Consider the following 22,357-nt stretch of genomic DNA (forward strand, 5'->3'; position numbering starts at 1 on the left):
ACATTTGAATCATTACCATTGCTGTGCCACAGCTAGCCTATACACACAGACTCATGAGAACTGACAGTTAAAATTTCAGGAATTGTGCAGGCCAACTAGTTATTAAACACCGCCATTATTAAAATTAAATTATATAACCTTAGTATTATATAAAAATAAAGGCAATGACTACTCAAAATGCATCACTAATTATTTTACTACATCACTTAAATATTATCAGTTTCTTGAAGTTATTTACACTATTCTATCTGTATGGTGGAAATACTTTATAATGGGGTGTTACTGTGCACCTCTTCCCAACTCCACATTCAGTGACATCACACTGGTAGCTTGAAATCAGCCAAGGTGGAAATACCTATACCGCAGAAATTGGCAAACGTGATAAATCTGGGTTCTCCCAGACTCACAAAAAGTTGGTTATTAACCATTTCTCGGTACATTTCTAATGAAGTCATTATCTAATTCTCTGTCTGCACTCTCTCCAAGATGGCTGTATCACATGTTATGATTTTGCATTTCCTTAACTCTTGAGATATTTAAACATCTTCCATGTAGTTCTGAAGTTCTTTGAGATTCCCATAATCCTGAATGTTTGGTACTCTTTGTGTTTAGCAGGACTACACAAATCAGATAATAAATTGGTATCCCAGTTCTCTTCTTTTGGCATGTTTGATATGATCCTAGCTTTAAGTGTTATTCTGTTGCCATTGATTCCAGAGCAGTACAAAAGACAGGTATTGTGGATTTTGTTTCAGTTAGGCCTGTTGCCTGTTTTCTTCTAGTAATAATTTGCTATAGGCCTCAAAGAGATAATTTGTTGTAACCTGCATGGTTAGGTTAAAATATCTAATAATTCAGTATTTCATAGCAGAGATATCTCAGCAAATTTGTTATTTTTATTTTAATTTGGAAGTGAAGCTACTGTACGTCAATCATTAATATCAATTTCATTTCAGATATACCTGTATTATAAAGCTAATCCCAGGGGCAAAATCCATATATCCTATTCAGTTGAATTCCAAACATTGATGAACCATGATACTAGATTCCAACACTGCATATGGGAGTGTGACTTTTTAACTTGAATTTTTTAATATAACTAAATTGTGGTAATTCAAACAAATAGATGCTTTCATTACTAAAGTTAATAAGGCATAAAGAAGTGCTAGAACAAAGCACGAATCTAAGCATATATAGACTAGAATGTCTTGCAAGTCAAGGAGAAAGAAAATGGAATCTACAGGTTTCTGTTTATAGAAGAGCTTATTCCAAGCCTTAGACATATACCAACTCTGTCACGCATGGAATTACTATAAAACAGCAACATTGATTTCTTTGTGTACTTTATGAAAAAATTTATTTTATTCATTTTCAGTCACCTTCATGTTCATCAGCCTAAAATCTCTGTAATGCAAAAAAGGCCTGATGATGTTTCAAATCCCAGAGACCCAAAGCAAGAATGATTCTGGCCTTAATGCCCCTTACCCTGTTCTTTTTCCTCCTCTAAGCTTCTACTGCCTGTCATCCTTCTGCGTAGGGGCCTACAGATCTTAGCATTTTTGTCACTTTGGGATTAAAGAGGAAGGGAAGGTAGAGATGGGCATGGAATGAATGGAAGATAAAAGAAGGAAGGTGGGTCATTGTTTTCCTGTTAAGGCTAAGATTCATCCCTGCCCTTTCCTCGCTTTGTTACACACTGTTAAGAATCATCTCTGCAACCACACTTCTTGGGTTCCTTTACGACTGGCTCCCAGTTCATTTGGCCATTGGAAGACTGGAGGGCAAAAGGAAGGAAGGATCCAGAATATTTTGTCCCATTCTTTCTCAGCCACATAGGTACAGGAATCATCTCAAGCAGTGGCTACATCTGCTTCATGATTTCGAACTGGTAGGAGTGACTGTGATTCTGCTTTCTGCCAGAGACTCCCAGTTCTGAAGTCGAGTATTCCTGCTTTCTCTCTGGGTCTCTCCAGCCATAGGTACAGTAGTGGCTTACTGCTGCTGTTAATATCTTGACTGCCTCACCACCTCCTGTTTGGCTCTTCCATCGTCTTCATAACCAGTGACTTCAATTAAATTCCTTCTCTTTGAAAGTGCTAAAATGATTTTTGTATTCCTGACAGGACATGACTGACACAGAGCGATCGGAAGGGGGAGAATGAGTCAGATATTTTCTTTTCTAGGTATCCATGGTTACTGTTATTATGGGTGTGGAAGGAGGCAGAGGTTGAGCACCTTGGGTATGCAACTGCTTTATTGTCATCTTATCTTCACAGATGAGGAAACTGAAGCTGATAGACATTAGGTGTTTACTGTGATCATATTGTTAATACATGGTTGAACAGGAATTTGAATGCAGAACTGATTCCAAAGCTTTTCCACTGGAGTATACTTTTCCCTAGCAAACATAGGGCTACTTTCGGAAATAGTTCTTGAAGGGCTGAGGGGACTAAGATATAAAGCAGTAAATGTCAGATAACCCATGATCTGGGTTCCTGTCATGGCCACACCAAAGTTAGCTGAAGGTAGCTATTACTATGCTTCAAAACTAGTATATCTTTAAACACTGCCTTTTATCTCAGCCTGTACTCTGCCAGGATTTGGGGTGGCTGAGAAACATTCTTGAGGTTCGAAGGTGTTCATTAAGAGCATCTGCTATTTTGGAGTTGTTTTTATGGAATTCAGGGCCTTTTGTTTAGGAGACTATAATTTATTTGGGAATTTCTTATCTTCCTTCCCTCACTGCAAAGGTTTATCTACACCATTAGGTTTTATATACCTGGCCTCAGTACCAAAAACAAACAAAACAAAACAAAACAAAACAAAACAATCCTGGGTAGAAGGGATGAAAGAGATTTATCCTTATGTGCTCAAATCTACTCCTATTATGTTGCTTCAAGCCTGGCTACTTCCAAATATTGTTTTGGAATATTTGGAATGTTTGCTTTCTCCTGAGATGTAGACATGTATGTCTACCTGTTTTCTGGGCCTCTTTTGGTATCCTCACACAAGTATGATTGAGCGTGTCCTGCACTCACCGTATTTTCCTATGTGGTTCTTCCTTTTATATTCCTGATTGATTTCAGTTGATGGCCCCACAGTAAAACACATTTCCCCCATTGACTGCTTGGCCAATCATCCCAACCCTCACCCTCTCCCTCAGACTCCACATTCAGTCAGGTGCCAAATCCTATTGTGATCAGCTTTCTAAGTCATTCCCAAATCTATCTTCATTTATTCATTCATTCAGTATTTCACTGCTATATGGCTGGCCTGGTGTCCAGTGCTGGGAATACTGAAGTAAACCAGAAAGGCCAAAAGATATATTCCTGTCTAATTCTATGTATGCTTTTTTTCAGTTAGTCCTTTCTCAGTCTGAATCCCACCATCAATCTCTTTACTGTTTGGGTTGTCTTTCTTCATATTCTCCCCTACCCATTTTGGCTATGCCCCTAGAATGAATTTTATAAAACTAAAATAGTAGGTCACTTTCTTCCTTAAAATCTTTCAGTAACTACACATAGCCTTCAATGCAGCCTATATGACTTGGGATGGCATATTGGTCAGGACACATCATGTCTATTTCTTTCAGCTTTTACCTATGATGCTTCAGACCTACACACTCACTTTTCCTGCAAACTCTTTGACCCTCTAGCATCTGCACATGTTATTTCCACTGCTTATAACACCTTTTCCTATCTTAAATTTCTGTTTACCCCCCCCCCCCTTTTCCAAACCCAATAAAAAAGAATTTTATTCTCTGAATCAGTTCTCTAAGTCCACCCCACACCTGGGGCTCCTTCCTTATGATTCCCGTTCTTGGTTCCCACAACACCCAGTGCATACCTTTATCATAATATCACAGCACACTTATCAGATTAATAGGTAAATGAACTGTCTCCTCCACTCTGCTGTGACTTCCTTGAGGGAAAGGACAGGCTCAGGTTCATTCTGCATCTCCAACGCTGGGCCCTGATCTATACACAGTAGATCCTCAAGAGTGGATAAGTGCATATTTTAAAAATGTGAAGCAATGTACACTGTGAAACTCAAAATGAAAGACCACTTCTTACTATTTGCAAACTCCCATTATTTTCTCTGCTCATAAAGATAAAAATAGGTTCTGCTTTTGCACACCCAGCTATTAGTGTAATTACCTAGTTTTCTTCAGCTATTACTATAAGACATTTAACCAAGACTAAAGTTGTGTTTGTGGCCAAAGAATTCCAACCAGCCCAAGTTGTTCTAGAACCTATGAAACATCCCTAACAAATTCCCCAGCTCTGACTTTTATTACTAAAGTCTAACTGGTACCGTGTAATAATTTTAGAAAAATGTAAAAGTACCACCACCGTTTCTACACTACACTGTTCAGGATTGCATCGTAGAGATGGCCTGATACAGGAGAGTGCTCTTTTCTCCGGACAGTGTTTTCCTCAATGGGATTACAAATGAACAAATACGTATGTGCATCTTATACAGGTCACTGTAAGTTCAGAGTAACAGAACAAGCAGTTTTTTACACCCGCCAAAGAGCAAATCCCACGGAAAGACAAAACATTCTCAGATTTGCCTCTTGGATCATTTGATGGTATAAAAAAGATGGGCTTAAAACCACAGGTTGGTTCCCATACCATCCCTCATCCACCATGCACCAAAAGGAAAATATAATGACTTATTGACCAAGTACTTCCCCACTACTGGAATTGTGTACTAGTAGTGCCAGCGGCACTGGGAGTGTTTAGGCAGGTTTAAGCTGAGTAATACATTCAGGCGGTGCACATACTTTACAAAGCATAGCGTTTTGCCCATATTAAGATAAACTTCCTGTACCTATTGACACATAACAGAGGTCTGTTTACACAGGACTACTCTGGCTTTCAGCTCCAAGCTAAATGAGTGGGTTTTTTTTTTAATTAAAAAAAAATTTTTTTAATGTTTATTTGAGAGACGGGGGCGGGGGGAGGGGAGGGAGAGTGCATGCACGCAAGTGGGGGAGGAGCAGAGAGAAAGGAGAGAGAGAATCCCAGGCAGGCTCCACCCTGTCAGCACAGAGCCCGATGCAGGGCTTGAACTCACCAAACTGTGAGATCATGGCCTGAGCCGAGACCAGGAGTGGTAGCTTAACTGACTGAGCCACCCAGGCGCCACCCCTTTTTTAATTAAATGTTTTTAGTTTTGAGCAATAGAGTGTGAACAAGGTAGGGGCAGAGAGAGAGAGGGAGGGAAGGAAGGAGACATAAAATCTGAAGGAGTCTCCAGGCTCTGAGCGGTCAGCACAGAGCCCAATGGGGGGCTCGAACCCATGGATTGCAGGATGATGACCTGAGCCAAAGTCGGACGCCTAATCTACTAAGTTGCCTAGGCACCCCCAAGCTGAAAATGAGTTTTAAGGTAATACTCCTGAGAGAAACTGGTTGTGGATTTAGTAGGAGGACCTATTTTGGTTGTAACAAGAATAGTATTTTTGTTATAATCTTCTCTTCTCAAGCGAGATCTACCCAGAAAATGTGATTGCACTTTACCTGTTAAGGATTTACTTTCTACAAAGTACTATCAACGAAGCCAAAGAGCTAACTTTCTGGCATGCTTCTATACTCCATGTCACACCCAAGCGTGCCAAAGAATCCGCGATCAAAGCATGTGTCATGCGGTGATGTACCATACAAAAGACAGTGGACCACAATTTCTGCTTTTTCATACTCTTTATTGCCAACAGTTTAAAATGGTCAACATAAAAAAAAAGAAACATTTTGATAATAAATACTGCTCTTTGGGCTGTAATAAATAAAAAGTTTATTAACAAGGAATGCACTTTTCCAGCCACAAGTGTCTTCAAAAATAACAAAAAAAAATTATATATGGCCATAGTTCACAGTTGAGCAGCCAAAAGCTGCTCTGATTACAGCCTTTAAACAACATGGGAGCTTCCTCCCTTCTCCCTCCCCTTCGGGAAGTATATTCACAGTTCCAAGTCCTTTGTCTGAAATGCTCTCAACAGAGAGAAGAGTCAATGCACCTTCCTGCGAAATTTTCTGAAAAACCTTTTAATACAGGTACATCAAGGAAAACTGCATTCTGGTTCACTTTCAGACTGTCCAAAGTTAAGAAGTGTATGCATCAGCCTGGTCTGGTTCCGCCCAGTCCAGCAGGCCCCAGAGGAATTGTTTTCGTACCACCACCTGTCCGTCTTTTTCAACATGCTATAGATCATCTGACTGCTTCCCTGTAGATCTCACAGTGGAAAAGAGGAGTCCCATAGGGTCCATTAAAGAAGTCGTTTAATTACATCTCTGTAAGAGCATGTTCAGAGCATATTCCATTCGATTTTTTAATTCTGATGAACAGCCAGACATCAGCAGAGTTGTTAGTCTGAATGTTGTAGATATCCTGTCCTCGTTGATGTAAGTCAGCAGGTATTCTTCATTTTGGCTACAGATGATTATTTTCGTATGATCATGGTAGAAATTCACCTTTCAAAAGGAAACATAAATATTAGATCTCTACAGATATTCAAGAATTAGTAAAGTGTGTCCAATCATTAAATGGCTACCTGAAAATCACTTTTTGTGACCTAAACACACACTTTCCTGAAGGGTTTCGCTTACCTGAAAGGTGCCATCATTGAAGAGCATCATTAAGGCCTTATCAGATTTGAGCCACTGAAGGAGGTAGAGCCGAGGTCTTCGAATATCAGTAACACTAGGCAGATCACCACCCTAAAAGCAAGTGGGAGAGTTAGTGCCCATAACAATTTTGCAGTTTGCACTCCATTCTTCTAGGCAAATGCCTCTCCAAGTTGAGCAAGCATCAGAATGTCCTGGAGATTCTTGGCCCCACCCCCCAGAGATTCTGATTCAGTAGAGAGCTAAGGTAGGACAAAAGCATCTGCACCTCTAAAAAGCTTTAGAGCTGTGCAGATGCCACTGGTCTGTGGACTACACTTCAAATATTACCGCTCAAACGCCACATCCAGGAGGTACTTACATCCATGAGGTTCTCCTCCATGTAATGAGAGAAGTATTTGAGCACCGTCACTTGACTAATGAATTGTTCAGGGGCATCTGTTGCTGGGAAAACAGAGCACTGGCCAAGCTCTGCGTAATAGTGAACTGTTCTGAAAAACAGGAACCATAGGGAGAGAGAAGAAACAAAATAGAGGCCATTAGTCACTGGTTTTAGATTTCTTGAGTGCAAGAATACAGAAGTGACAGAATCTCGTTAGTTGGACATACTTACTTTTTGTCTGGAAGGAGGCTCATGTGAGCACCATTGTTGAAAAGGACACCTACAGTGTGGTCTGAGAGCTGGTACCCAAAGCCGTATTTGTTAGAGTAATCGACCCATTTGGTGACCCACTGAAAGGAAGTGCTCAGCTGCTCTTTGGGAATGCAGTCAGCTTCCGGCATGTTTTCTAGACATCCTCGAAGGACTCTTGCCACTGTGTCCGCAACACTTCCCATGGTACTGTCCTCGAGGCCTAGAAAGTCAGAGAAAGTTGTAAACTAATTAACAATAAAATCTTAGGCATTGGTAGCGTCTAACTTTCCCTCCACTACTTCTAAGGACATGAGGGACTCAAAATTGTTGCTCGGCTTTTTCCGATTCCTCCAATTTTGCTGGTACTGTGTAATTAGGCCGCAAAACAAACTGACTCCAGTTACTTAGTATTAAGCACTGTCATTTATAGTCTCATTTAAAATGCCAATGACGGCAACTTACATTCGCTGCTACTGCTGCAGCTGCCAAGAGTGCCTCTGACTATCATGCGAATAGCATCTCCAATCTGCTGCTTATTTTCTACTGCAGGTGTTCCCGATCTGGCGACTGTAGTGGTAGGTGGCTGGAGCTCCTAGAAAAGAGAAGAGTCAGACAAGGAGTCAAACATCTAAAATTCATTTGAGGTTGAGAATTCTCGGTTAAGCTGAGATTGTGGCAACTGGTGGGAAAGCTTATCAAAAAGCAGTGGACACAAAAGATAGTTCAGTGACTCGAGTGCATGCCTCGCTAAACTAAAAAACAAAATCTCTTAAAAGGTTCGAAGAAAAGCTTGAATCATGATCATCACATGCTTGAATCGTGATCACCATAACCCATGTGATAATTAACAAAGAACAGAAATGATATGAAGTGTTTGTATCTATTTTATTCTTTTCCAGCATACCTCATCTGTCCTGTGTTTGCTGGGCTGCTGAGTTATTGAAGTCTTTTTCAAATCATGCCTAAGCTTGTAAATTTCTTCATCTTCTTTAGACACTCTATCTGTAAATCAAAGACAAGAATTATGAGCATTAGTCTGCTAACAAGGTAGGAACAGAGCTAGCCACATTTCCTCCTTTTGTGTTAGCAATCAGCTTATGAGCATTCAAGGCTAAACGAGCATTTTATCATTACCATCAGCTGCAATTAAGCAAGGAGCACACTTTAATGTGTATGGGGAAAAAAAAAAGCTATCCATCACATTTTTCAGTAGAGTTTTATCATATTATAAAAAGTTCAACAGTATTCAAACATAGTGGCTGTTATGCTAACATAAAAACATTCTTTTAACTAACTTATCAGATTTAAACATACTGGATCCAGAAGAGCAGAAGAAGTCTTATAACTTACTATGTGTGTCAATGTATCTTGCTTTGTCTTTTTTGCCACCAAAAAGAGCAGCAGCTGCTTTCTTAAAGAAATTCTTAGCTGGGCTTGACAAGTGGAAATCTGGAACTGTATGACAGCAGCTGGAAGAGAGTCTGTCTGGAGTGAAGCCCTGAGTAGTGTCAGAAAAGACTTTTCAGTAACGAGTTGGGTAACTGTGATCAAAAGCATGCAATAAAAAGACACAAGAAACATGCCAACCTGCAAAAAAAATTCATGTCGAATGATGTCATCCAAACTGGGACGATCCTCAGGATTTTTGGACAACATGCTAGCTATTAAGTGCTTAGCGGGAGCCAGCAACGACGATGGCATTGTATACCTGGCTTCTCTTATGCACCTGTAAGTTTCTTTCAGATTTGTCGTTTCAAAGGGGGGTCTTCCTAGTAACATTGTATACCTGTGTGCAAGATAACACTTCTTTAGGAATGGTCATAAAGTAACTCTTTTCGAATGTGAAAAAAATCTAAACCCAAATTTGCATTTTTATCATTTTGGTGCATTTACTTACATTACACAACCTAAGGCCCAAATGTCTGATTCACAGCCGTGTCCTTGTTTGTTGAGGACTTCAGGGGAGAGATAATTTGGGGTACCACATATTGTTCTGGAAAAGCAAAATATGAAGGTCTCATTAAGAACTGTTCTACTGTTTACACTTAGTTCTCTGGATAAAACCTTAAGAGTGTTATGTTGAATTTCTATTTAGAAAAATTTGACTTTTGATTTTTGCCATCTCAACAGTTAACAGTTGACCAAGTGGCTTAATTATTTTTAATGCATGTACAATTGTTTTCAGCCACGTGACAGTGTTTTTAAACCAACTGAGACCATGTACAGCAGAGCGTTTGTGTAACATTTCAGGCAAATATGAGACAGATTTGTTTCATAATCAACTTATAGGTATAAGGTCCTCTGCCTCGTCCACAGTGGGCACTTAGTGTTTCCATGGATTAACATCATTGTGGTCTGTGAATTTTAAAATCAGCTGACCCTTCTCCAACACATTAACTGGAAAATAATAAGAGCATACTTGGTCTCCGTAAAACCCTGTCAGGATGTATCTTTCTGACTCTTACCTCCTTCTGTGCTCCAAGGGTTCCAGCCTGGCGGCCAAGCCGAAGTCCCCGACTTTTAATTCCATGGCTTCGTTGATAAAGAAGTTCCCTAGATGGTAAAGAAAACAAAACCTCAATCCCCTTGAAAAGATGTTCTCACCAAACACACACACACACATCCTCTTTGGAGGCAGGCAGCCAGTTGTTGACTAGTAAAGTCACAGATTCAAAAGCAAGACGGCACAGGCTACATCCCAACTAGAAACAGTAATACACAACGAGGGAGACAGGGAAGAAAAGAACACCTCTCCCTAACACGAAATCAGTGTTTGGAACAAAGGGCTTACCTAGTTTGAGATCTCTGTGTAGGATTTCTTGTTCATGAAGGTACTTCAGTCCAGACACAATCTGCCTGAGGTAGTATCGGACTTCTGGCTCCGTCAACACCTTCCTTGCTTTCAAGATATGAGCCATGGACTAGGAAGAGGGGAAGGAAAAAAGACAGTGTGTCAGAGTTATGGGCATCAGTAGTTGTCCTGCACAAGGTGCGTGATGAAAGTTAACACTGCAGTAAAGTAACTGCCACCAGAGCAAAAGCCCCGATACAAGGCGATGTAAATGCCACACCAGCCGGGGGGCGCAGGTGGACTGGGACAGGGGTCAACGCTCACCCTTCGACTGCAGTACTCCAAGAGAATGTAAATGTTCTCTTTGTCCTCAAAGTAGTGGTAAAACTGCACTACATGCTTATGATGAAGGATTCTGTGAAGCTCTATCTCTTTGTCAATCTGAAAGAAAAAGCAGAACCAGGCTTATGAGCCTTCTGTCACCGCTTCCAAGCCAGCTGCTTACACACGCAGAAGACATTTTCTTAGCAGGGAAGGGCCATTCCTGCACACAAAGAAAATACTTTACTCAACAGTCATACACACCTTTTCCCTTTGATGAGGTTTGGCTACTCTGCTGTGAGGAATTATTTTTGCAGCATAGACTTTGTTGTTGGTCAGATCTGTCATCTCGTAACATTTTGCAAAGCCACCCTGAAAACAAAGCCGAGAGAGCACTGAGTGTGGGAGAAAAACGGACAGTAGATGTTTTTAAAAATGAATAAAAATTAGAAAGGAGCGCAACATTACGGGTGGGAGTGAGGGTGGAAAGACGTGTGCACTGTACTTTTTAAAAGCTCCTTCGCGAAGCCAAAAGCATTCCTGAAAACAGTGAACCGATTCCCCTTCTCCCTTTACAAAGAGGGGCTTTATGGAGGGGGTTGGGAACAGAGAGATGAAAAATAATGTCTGAAGAGACCTGTCAAGAAAATTCCCTGGGGGGCAGGCGGAGGAAGCTAGGGGCGCGAGCAGAAAGCCCTCGCTTCTGGCCTCCAGATCAATTTCTTGGGGCTGCGGGAGGCACTGAGAGCTGAGGCTAAGGATATAAAGCCAACCCGGCGCTGTCAGCGCACAAAAGCCAGAGCAGGGCAGGTGAATACCCACGACCCGCCGGGATCGGAGCCCCCGAGAAGCCAAAATGCGGGGACTCAGGGTCCGGCCGGCTGGGGGGTGGGGGTGGGGGTGGGGGATGCCCGGGCAGACCTCCCAACCGCCCGTCCGGCAGCCAGGCGCCCGCCGCTCGTCACCTTTCCCAGCACTTTGCCCCGGCAGTAGCGCTTCCCCGTCGTGGGGTCGACGATAATCCGCGAGATCTCGGCCCCCGAGTGCGAGTGGTGATGATGGTGGTGCGGGGCCGCCGGCTGCCCCTGCGCCTGGGGCTGAGGCGGCTGCGGCTCCTCAGGGGGCTGCTGCGGCCGCTTCTTCTTAGAGTCCCCGCCGCAAGCCTTGCCCAGCGCCTGCTCACACATCTTGGTGCTGGCGGCCGGCTGGTAGGTGATAGTCCGCAAGAGCTCCATCGTCGCCTCACCGCCCGGCACTGCCAGCTGTCACCTCCAAGGCGCGGACACACGTCCGAGCCGGCCCTCACCCTCGAGCCCCCGCCGCCACCTCCTACAACCCACGCCCGACGTCCGCTTCCACTTGTGAGAGTGCGAACGCCCGGAGAAGTCTTATATACGGGCCGAGAAGGGGGGCGGAGAATCGAAACGGGATGCGACGTCACGGACGACGCCCCGCCCACCGGCCGCCCGAGAGCGCGGGTCCGACGCCACGTCTGGACCGGCCGCTGGCGTTCTTCTTGCGAGCGGCAGGCAGACAGGGGTCGTGTAGCTCGTGCGCAGGTCTCGGGGAAGGATCGCCGCAACGGGCAGGGCGACAAAGAAGTCCGGCAATTCCGGGACCGTCACCCTATTCTTCGAATGCTCTCAGGTTCTGGGTTTGAAATGGAAACCCGAGGGCTTGGCGCCAGGCCCCATTCCCCTCCCTCAGCCCCGCCCTCGCCCCGCCCCACTCGCCGGGTGTCCCGGCGGCTAGGCGTGCGAGCCCGGCAGGGCGCTGTGCCAACGCGGGTACCCTCCCCCGCGCAGTCCTACTTGACCGCCTCGCAACCTGACGCCTCCAGTCAGGTGTGACTGTGTCCAGAGTCCACTGCACAGGCACGTGAGGCCTCGCCCTGACCATCTGGAGGACCTCGGTGCTGCCGTTCGCCGGCCCTGCCACCACCCAGCACGGCCGCCCGCATTATTACCCCATCGGCTCGCTTCTCGATGGGGCACTGGGGGTGGTAGTGCCAGCGAAAGGCGAGGATTCCTAGAGCAAGGCGTACCGAGCTCAACGCCGCTTCTCAGGCGGGCCCAGGCCGGGGCCCGTAGGCTGACCAAGCCAAGTCCCATTTAGGCCTTCCTGGCCTCTGCCCACCGCGCAGAGCGGGTCTTTGTAGGAGGTCAGGTCCTTAACCTTGGAGAGGGAGACAGCCCCAAGCGAAAGGCTTCATCTTCTGGCTGCTCTCAGACTGGGGAGCAAGGGCGTCATCTCCTGGGAAGTATTAGAAGCGCAGGCACGGATTCGAATGGGGAGCGGTTTACAACGTGGGCCTTACTTGATAGTAAGTGGTGTTAAAAGGGCTCCTGGTGCTAATTATGGTTTACCATCGAAGTCATCTATCACTTCTTTTTCGGAAGGGCTTAGGCACAATGCGTCCTTTAAATGGCTCATTAAGTCACAGGGCTGCCCTGGTGCTGGGAGAGAATGCAAGGCCTTTTCCCCCTGCAGGGGGACTGGTAGGATGAAGGGAGGGACATAGGCTAATGAGCTTCAACATGGCTTAGATTCCTGTTCCCGGATTTTGCTATTCGCTTTTGCTGACCGAGGAACACCTGTTTCCCTTGCTGTGCTGGCAACAGTGGAACATTTATTAAGAACAAGGCACCGTGTATAGTGTTTTGAAATGCCTTATGTAATCCTACAACAATTGGGAGTGGGAAATACTGTTCTTCCCATTTTACAGATAAGGAAACTGGCGTTTAGTTAACTGTTCTATGTATATGTTAGTAGACCACCCAAGTTATGTTGATGAGCAGTAGGCAAATCTTTTAATCTAAGGTTAACAAGATGCGGTAAACCGTTTTTTGATACTAAATGCCAGGGGCTCTTTCCAGTACCAGATTGATGAACCTCTGGCAGGTACTTAGGAAAAGGGTTTGCTCCAGTCCACTCTCAAGTTTAGGTATGCATGGTGTCAGTTAGACAAGCATTTCCACAGGCCTTCTGTGTCAAACACTTCCCACCTAATGTAGAAGGAGACTTCACTGGCATTACAGAGTAGGAAGGGAACGTCTTTCTGGTTCTTTACACAGTTCAGGGCAAGCACAGGCATGTCTCCCATAAGTGAAAGTAGACTTTACTCCCAAGATGATCAGGGCTGGAGTGGGGTGGGGTGGAAATGAAGAATTACGTAATCTTCCCCTTCATTCATAAGCCTAGGGTGACTTTTGGTCCCCAGATTTATGCAAACCTATTCACTAGCCTATTCACAGCAGGCTTGCTGGTTAGAAAAGACCACCGTAACTTCCAGAGCTAATCCCACACCATATCTTTATTTTACTGGTTGACAATGAACTTTTTATCTCTAATTGTTTATGGCCTTCTAAGAGAAAAGGACTGTGAAGAACAGGAGGTCAGGGTATCTTTCATTATTATTTCAACTCTTTGGTTATCCTACACTATTGTATATATTTTTAGCAAATGTACTTAATTAAGCATTCGACAAACCACTTAACATTCCATATGAAGTTCAGATCTACCCTTCAAAACATTCTAGTATTTACTAAAAGATTAACACTGTGTGTGTTCTGAGATTTCCTGGCCAACTGTGAAAATCTGATTTTTCAGTTTGTGGTGCCATCACATGGGCAGAACTAGAACTGCAGTTCATCGAACATAAAGAGGAAGTAAGTGGTACCTTCCGATGGAGATCATTCTTTAATTACAAAGTTTATTTCTCTGTAGTTCTACAGATTTAATGCAAATACAATCAAAATCCCAATATAATTTCTAACGACACTTGGCAGGCTGATTCTAACCTTCATAGCAACGTGTAGGTGATCAAAAATAGCCAAGTCCCTTTAAAGAAGAAGAAAAGGGGCAAGGCCTTTCTCTACCATCTATCATCACTTATAATGAAGCCGTAGTAAGTAAGAAAGCACAGTCTTCTCACAGGGATAGACTGATCAATGGAATAAAGTGCCTGGAAATAGCTCCACATTTATTAACTTATTATTTAACTTTGGTAGATGACCAAAGAGTCATGATAGATCAGTGAGGAAGCGAGGGACTGTTCAGTAAATGGAACTAGAAGCCAATGGTTTTTCCATATTAAAACAGAGTAAACTCCATACCTCACACTGGATTCGTTTTCCAGGGCCGCCACTGCAAATACCACAGACTGGGCAGCTTAAATGACAGAAAGTTTTCTCAGATCTGGAGTCTGGAAGTCTAAGATCAAGGTGTGGGCAGGCTTGCTTTCTCCTGAGACCTCTTGGCTTGCGGATGAGTGCCTTCTCGCCGTGTCCTCACATGGTTGTTCCTCTGCGCACAAGCATCCTTGGTGTCCCCTTGTGTGTCCAAACTTCCTGCAATAAGGACAGAACTTAGAATGGAGTAGGGCTCAGGCATGTTCTCATTTAAATGTTAAATGTCCTCATTTAACCTGAATTACCTCTTTAAAGTTAGTTTATTTATTTATTTACTTTGAGATTGGGAGGGAGAGAGTAGAGAGAGAGAGAGGGAGAAAGAGAGAATCCCAATAGGCTCTGCACTGTCAGTGCAGAGCATGACGTGGGGCTGGAACCCAGGAACCATGAGATTATGATGTGAGCTGAAATCGCGAAATAGTCGCTTTACAGACTAAGCCCCTCAGGCGCCCACTGAATTGCCTCTTTAATGGCCCTATCTCCAAATACAGTCGTCTTCTGAGGAGTCAGGGGCTTCAATACATGGATGTTGAGGAAACACAGTTCAGCCTATAAACACCATATGCAAAAAAAAAAAAAAAAAAAAAAAAAAAAATGTCCAGATAGAGTAAGGACTTAAATTCAAGAACAAAGAAAATAATAGTAGCAAGTATAAGCAATCAACTTTCTGAGCATAGGGTATGGAAAGAGTTTTGTTTTGTTTTTTAGTTGAAATCTAATTGACATGTAACAGTGTATTAGTTTTAGGTATACAACGCATTGATTTGATATAGGTAAATATTGTGAAATGGTTAACACAGTAAATTTCCGTCATTGCAAATAGTTAGATTTTTTTTTTCTTGTTGATGAGAAATTTTAAGATCTACTTCGTTAGCCACATTCACATATAAGAACAATATTGTTAACTATAGTCATCTTGCTATATGTTACGCCCCCAAGACATACTAGTCTTATTACAGGATGTTTGTACCTTTTGACCCCCTTCACCTGTTTTGCATCCTGACCCTAACATCTGGTAGCCACCAATCTGTTCTCTGCCAGGAGTTCGTTTTTTTTTAGTTTCTAGATAGAGTGAGAACACACAGTATTTGTCCTTCTCTTTGTGACTTAATTCACTTGGCATAATGCCCTGAGGCATTTCGTTGTTACAAATAGCAGGATAGCCTTCTTTTTTGAATCACTGAATAATATTCTATTATATATATATATATATATATATATATATATATGTGTGCAAATTACATTTTCTTTATTCATCTGTTGATGGACATTTAAGTTGTTTCTATACCTTGGCTATCATTACTGATGCTTCGGGGAGCATGGGCATATTGTTATCTATTTGAAATTATGATTTTGTTTCCTTTGGAGATATACCTAGAAGTGGAATTGCTGGTCATAATGTGTTTCAGTTTTTAATTTCTTGAGGAAACTCCATACTGTTTTATACATTGTACCAGTTTACATTTCCATCAAGAGTCTACAAGGGTTCCCTTTTCTCCATATCCTTGCATGCATTTGGTATCTTTTGTCTTTCTGAAAACAGACATCCTAAAAGGTACTGCATGGTGTCTCGTTGTGGTTTTGGTTTTACATTATATTTGATATTGAGGATTTTTTCGTGTACCTGTTGGCCATTTGTACATCTTCCTTGGAAAAATGTCTATTCAAGATCTTTGCTCAGTTTTAATTGTGTGTTTTGTTTTTTACTATTATATGGGTTCCTGGTATATTTTGGATAATTACTCCTTATCAGATGAGTGGTTGGCAAATATTTTCTTCCATTTCATAGGTTGCCTATTCTTTTGTTGATAGTTTTCTTTGCTGTGCAGAAACTTTTTAGTTTGATGTAGGCTGATGACATTATGTGCATCTTCTTTGATTTTTTTTAACCTCTTATTTTGAAATAAAATTTCTTTATCCCTTGCCCATTGTTAAAAAATTGAAGAATATAGAAACACTAAAGGACGCAGGTATTGGTAAAATTCACTGTAAGAATTCAGAGTGCCTAGGTGGCTCACTCGGTTAAACATCTGACTTTGGCTCAGGTCATGATCTCACAGGTCATGTCTGGCTCTGTGCTGACAGCTCAGAGCCTGGAGCCTGCTTCGGATTCTGTGTCTCCCTCTCTCTGCCTCTCCCCCACTCATGCTTTCTCTCTCTCTCTCTCTCTCTCTCTCTCTCTGTCTCTCAAAAATGAATAAATGTTTAAAAAAATTTTTTTAATTCATATAAGATGCAATGAGAAATAATCCTGTCATCCAGGTAGTGATTTCATTCCTCTGCTCTCCATCCAGATGGCAGTTGTCAGTAGGATTCACTGACAATATCTCGAGGATTCCAATATCTCGAATTGCTCTTTCAGCTAAGTCATTTTAACCCTGGTGATCTGGCTCAATAGTATTGTAAATGGTACTCTATTTTTTCTTTCATCATCACTGCCCTATGTTTTGAATGTTCTAAACAGACTGTTAATTCTATCACACCTGCAGAAACTGCATTCACAAAGATTTCTATTTTTAAAAATCTTTTTTTTAGTGTTTGTTTATTTTTGAGAGAGACAGTGAGAGGAGGAGCAGAGAGAGAGAGAGAGAGAGAGAGAGAGAGAGAGAATCTGAAGCAGGCTCCAGGCTCTGAGCTTTCAGCACAGAGCCCAACGCGGGATGCAAACTCTCAAACCATGAGACTATGACGTGAGCTGAAGTTGGACGCTTAACCGACTCAGCCACCCAGGCTCCCCCACAAAGATTTCTATTTAGTTACTATTCTCCTTGACCTTTCTGCAACATTTGGCACTTTTCATGCTCCCTCTTATTTGCCATCATGCTTGACTCCTAGAGTCTCTTCTGCCTTCTCTTCTAGTTCTCTCCCTATGACTTGGATCTTTCTGATCCTTTTCTCTCTCTTCAGTTCCTCCTATTCACAGGACTTCAGATTTTGGTCCCCATACTCACTAATAAATCCAAGAATTATGAACCCCCTCACACATTTTTAAGTTGATTCATAAATTTCTTTAACTTTATTTATTCATTTTGAGAGAGAGAGAGAGAGAGAGCAAGCAGGGGAAGGGCAAAGAGCGAACGAGTCAGAGGATCCCAAGCAGGCTACACGCTGTCAGTGCAAAGCCAGGTGTGGGGCTCAAACTCACCAACCATGAGATCATGACCTGAGCCAAAATCAAGAGTTCGACGCTTAACCGACAGAGCCACCCAGGTGTCCCAATATATAAATTTTTAAAAGATTGAGAGTTATAAATCATATCATATCTGAAACCATGAATGTTATGTGTGTGTCTTCACTACGGTTTTGCCACAACTGTAGAGCCACATGTTCAGTTTATGGCGAACTTCCATGGTATAATTTAATGGCCAAACACAGTCTTCACCGTCAAACTAATCAGTCAGAAAATTGACTTTGTGTTCATACTGAAATAAATGTGTTAATACTTGTCTTTGTGGTAACCATATTGCTTCTAAATTCTTGTGGAGCACGGGGAGGAGGAATAAAACAGAAAGAAGGGAAGGGGAAGAGGAAGAGACAGGGCTAGGGGAAAGGGAAGGGGAAGGGAAGATGAACCCTAAGATCTTGCTACAGGTTTGCCACTCGAAGGAAGCTTCTTACTGAAGATCTGCAGTCTTATATTTTCCCTGTGTTTGGGGGGCTCCAGAGGTATTTACCCTTGGTAGAAATGAACAAGAGTAAAATTCTGGATAAATGGGTGCATGGATGAAAGATGGACAGATGAGAGATTGGCTCTCCTATTGTAAAATGGGAGACGAGCAATTGTGAAAGCAAATTTGGGATAGGAGAACCGGCAGAATTGGGTTTCTCAGGCACATCAGTTTTAGGGAAGAGTTCTTATAATAGCTGGTATTTGTAAATTGATTCTCTTCAAACTGTCCATCTGCCCCATTGCTCCTTGAAACATCTTCAGGTATATACATATCTTCTTCATTGAATTGACTATTCTTAAAAAAAATACTTATTTTCTATTTCACTCCTGCATAATTTACTCCTTTTCACCAATCCAGTTATCACTTAGTTGGATTAAGGGTAGATGCTCAGAAACCTGTTGATCTCTTGTTTACAAGCATCAGCCAGATGTTTCTATTTGAAGATCTCACATTAAACTGGAGATATTCACTTCATCGTCATCATGACAGTAAAATCTATAAATTTTTGTGTACAGTTGTTTCTTAAAGTTCCCACAGCTTAAGATAAAATCCAGCTATATCAGCAATAACCTTATTGTCTCTGACTTGAACTTGCCCTGGATAAAGGCAAAACCTCAGTCTTCTAGCAGGCCCTTCTTTCTCATGCAGATTCCAAGTGAAGATTAGGTGTGCTGCCTTTAGTGCAAGAAAGGAAGAGAAATAAAAGTGTATAGATATAAGTATATATGTATTAATAGATAAGTAGGTAGATGGGTATAGATAGACATATCTGCTGATATTTGCAGAAAGGAACTGCAAGGTAAACCAGATACTGGTGAAAATACTGGTCGGGGCGGTGGGGGGAGGTGTAGAGGCATAAACAGTGTAAAATGAGCAGAAATTTAAGCAAGACTTCTTGGAGTATACTTTCCAATGGAAGTCATGTAATTCATGTAAATCATGAATCATGTAAATGTTTTACATATTCAGAAAAAAATGTTCCCTAAAATTGAAAATATCTTAAAAGGAAAGATACTAACTGTATATCAAAATTTAACAAAACCATTCAAAGGAAAGAATTACTCTAGATATCTGAAATATTGTATTCTTGCTGAAAACCCTTGGAAGGATATATTATAAGGGGAAAAAGAGCTTGAAATTCAGTGGTTTTATTATTAATGGTAATATTGGTATTGTTATTTGGAAATCATTCATATTACAGACCTAAAGTAAATAAATGATTACGTTACTATTATTTTAAAATAAAATTTTCATGTTAGGAAATGACTATAAAATTAAAATAATTAAGTAAAACCCTATAAGCCAAATTTAAATTGACAAATGTCTATTTAAACTCTTTTTGAAATCATTTGAAATCAAATGTATCTCCTACCTGTATTGTCTGAATGGACCTGCATTTAAAAAAATAGTGTATACAATGGAGTACTATGTGGCAGTGCGAAAGAATGAAATATGGCCCTTTGAGGCAAGGTGGATGGAACTGGAGAGTGTTATGCTAAGTGAAATAAGCCATACAGAGAAAGACAGATACCATATGTTTTCACTCTTATGTGGATCCTGAGAAACTTAACAGAAACCCATGGGGGAGGGGAAGGAAAAAAAAAAAAAAAAAGAGGTTAGAGTGGGAGAGAGCCAAAGCATAAGAGACTCTTAAAAACGGAGAACAAACTGAGAGTTGATGGGGGGTGGGAGGGAGGGGAGGGTGGGTGATGGGTATTGAGGAGGCACCTTTTGGGATGAGCACTGGGTGTTGTATGGAAACCAATTTGACAATAAATTTCATATATTGAAAAAAAATAAAATATTTATCAAAAAAATAGTGTATATAACTGATTAATACATTTGCAACATAAAAATTCATGAGACTGCAGTGATACTTTTTGAAAGTTAAATTTGCTTACACCAAATCCTAATTCTGAAAATTGGTAATTATAGGGAATATATTAATTTATTCTTGTAGTTGAAGGTAACAAAATAACCCTGGTTAATGACATTTTTTCCAGTGTTTTTAAAGATATAATTGACATACAGCAGTGTAAGTTTAAGATGTACAGTAGGATGATTTGATGTACAAATATCATGCAGTGATTATCACAATAAATAAGTTCAGTTAACATCCATCATCTCATGTAGATGCAAAATAAGAGAAAAAGAAAAAACACTTTTTTTCCTTGTGATGAGAACTCTTAGGATCTATTTTCTTAACTTTCATATGTAGGTGATCTTTGAACAACATGGGTTTGAAATGCATAGATCTACTTACATGCAGGGTTTCTTTTAATGTATATATAAGTATAGTACAGTACTGTTAATGTATTTTCTCTCCCTTATGGTTTTCTTAATGACATTGTCTTATCTCTAATTACTTCAATATAAGAAAGTAGTGTATAATACATATAATGTACAGAATATGTGTTAATGACTATGTTATCAATAAGACTTGCAGTCAACAATAGGCTATTAGCAGTTAAGTTTTGGGGGAGTTTAAAGTTGTACACAATATTTCAACTGCACAGGTTAGGGGTCAGTACCTCTAAACCCTGCAATGTGCATGGGTCAACTGTAGGTCATAGAGCAGTGTTAAATATAGTCATCAAGTTGTCCATTACATTTCTGTATTATTTATCTTATAAGTAGAAGTTTGGACCTTTGACTAGCTTCATCCAATTTCTCCTCCCTCCCAACCCCTACCCACTGCCTCTGGTGATGAGGAAATATTTTTACAGGAGAATACTAACTAATAAATACACAAAGAATGGATAGTACCAGAAAATTACCATTCTGCAACTACATATGGAATAACTGGCTCTTATTAAGAATCATCGATATGGATGAAATCATTAGATGAATGGCTGATGGACAGATTTTCCCATGGGTTACCCCACCGATGACCTGCCAATAATATGTGGGGGCAGAAGGGTGCACCTGTATGATGATGAGATCTGGCTGACACCATCACAGAGACCGAACTATCAGGAATGGTGGGACACCATGTGCCTGCTGGTGGCATGCAGGAGGAATTGCAGTCTTTTCTGTGAAGTATTCTTACTAAGAAATATTCAATTAAAACCTTAGTCTGTATTTCTAACTTCAAGTTCAAAGGAAATTAGGGAACAAAGGAATAAAATGAAACCACCAGGAAAAAATAAAATTCAGAAAATGGACATTTTATAAGACATCTAGCCTGGTCTCTTCAAAAAGTCAAAGGGAGTAAGTAGTGATTCTTGCAGCTTAGGTGAATAGGAGTCCTAATGGAATGTCGCCTGTTGTCTTCAGTTGGTTCTTCGTTTGAACAAATGAACTATATAGTGCATTTGGGGAACAAGTGGGAAATGTGAATGTGAACTAGGTATTAAGGAATTCTTGTTTTCCAAAGTGTGGCTGCAATACCACTCTATGTAAGATAGCATGTTATTATCATGTTTGGAACATACTTTTAACTGGCAAGAGAGGGGAATATGTGTAAACAGTTGTTTGATTTGGTGGTGGGCATATGGGTATTCACTGTACCCTTCTTTCCACAATTATGCATATTTTAACTTTTTTTCACAATTAGTGTTTAACAAAAACAGGCTCCAAGCTTCCAACCAGTCACTGCTGCTCCACAGTGAGGAGCCGGCAGCCCTAAGTCTCGGTCTCCTCCAGGGCTTTGCACCGTCTCCAGTGGCTGGAGACCCAGGGTTGTGGGCACCACGCTGAGCCTCCGGAGCCAGGCGTGCCGTTTGCATTCCCAACTTCCCGCAAACTGAGTTAGATACGGATGTGGAAGTGGGGGTGGTTGGAGGGGAGTGGGAGTGTGAAGTATTGTTTGGGCAGAGTGGGTTTGGGACTTCACAAGTGCAGCAGGTCACTTTCCCCCCACACCGCCTCTCACAGACTGTTTTTCAGGACAGGCCTCCTGGAGCAGAGCCTAGGAAGCCCTTTCCTCTGTGGCGTTACCTACCTCTCCCCAGCCCTCAGTAGGTAAGCTGCTGCTTCCCGCAGGGTCCATGTCCTGAGCTGGGGCATTTTCTCCATGGGCTGGTGGTGATAACCTCCTAGATGCCTCTCCTATCTCTTCCTCTTGCTTCCCATTTCCCCAAGTCAAAAACAAACCAGAACAGCAAACAAAACAAAACAGTGCC

The 22,357-nt window shown here is 41.7% G+C and overlaps 2 protein-coding genes across 2 annotated transcripts in view; one reads left to right on the forward strand and one right to left on the reverse strand.

Annotated features, from left to right (window-relative positions):
- Positions 1-5,686: 5,686 nt before the first annotated feature.
- Positions 5,687-11,762, reverse strand: PLK2 (polo like kinase 2). Its single transcript, XM_045493823.1, has 14 exons — positions 11,338-11,762; positions 10,637-10,744; positions 10,376-10,492; positions 10,052-10,181; positions 9,726-9,813; positions 9,158-9,253; positions 8,848-9,046; positions 8,611-8,758; positions 8,165-8,262; positions 7,723-7,852; positions 7,240-7,480; positions 6,988-7,117; positions 6,609-6,719; positions 5,687-6,473 (listed from the first exon to the last, which is right to left on the reverse strand). Exons 1-14 carry the CDS (start codon positions 11,605-11,607, stop codon positions 6,282-6,284), a joined length of 2,058 nt encoding a protein of 685 aa, XP_045349779.1. The 5' UTR covers positions 11,608-11,762; the 3' UTR covers positions 5,687-6,281.
- Positions 11,763-22,052: 10,290 nt separating this feature from the next.
- GAPT (GRB2 binding adaptor protein, transmembrane) overlaps positions 22,053-22,357 on the forward strand; it is a 32,866-nt gene continuing 32,561 nt past the window's right edge. Inside the window, exon 1 of the mRNA XM_045493846.1 lies at positions 22,053-22,196. The gene's annotated coding sequence lies outside the window, so the exon portion shown is untranslated. The remainder of the gene's footprint in view (positions 22,197-22,357) is intronic.

The sequence above is a fragment of the Leopardus geoffroyi genome, chromosome A1 (genome assembly GCF_018350155.1).
Source record: "Leopardus geoffroyi isolate Oge1 chromosome A1, O.geoffroyi_Oge1_pat1.0, whole genome shotgun sequence".
NCBI lineage: Eukaryota > Metazoa > Chordata > Mammalia > Carnivora > Felidae > Leopardus > Leopardus geoffroyi.

Bases quoted from the DNA above. Each gene is read 5' to 3' on its own strand.
- PLK2 (XM_045493823.1), bottom strand. From the start codon at position 11,607: ATGGAGCTCTTGCGGACTATCACCTACCAGCCGGCCGCCAGCACCAAG. The intron at 10,182-10,375 runs GTGAGCGTTGAC...CCCTCTTCCTAG, and splicing joins TGGAGTACTGCAGTCGAAGG to TCCATGGCTCATATCTTGAA. The intron at 7,853-8,164 runs GTATGCTGGAAA...TCTCTTTTCTAG, and splicing joins GCAAACACAGGACAGATGAG to GAGCTCCAGCCACCTACCAC.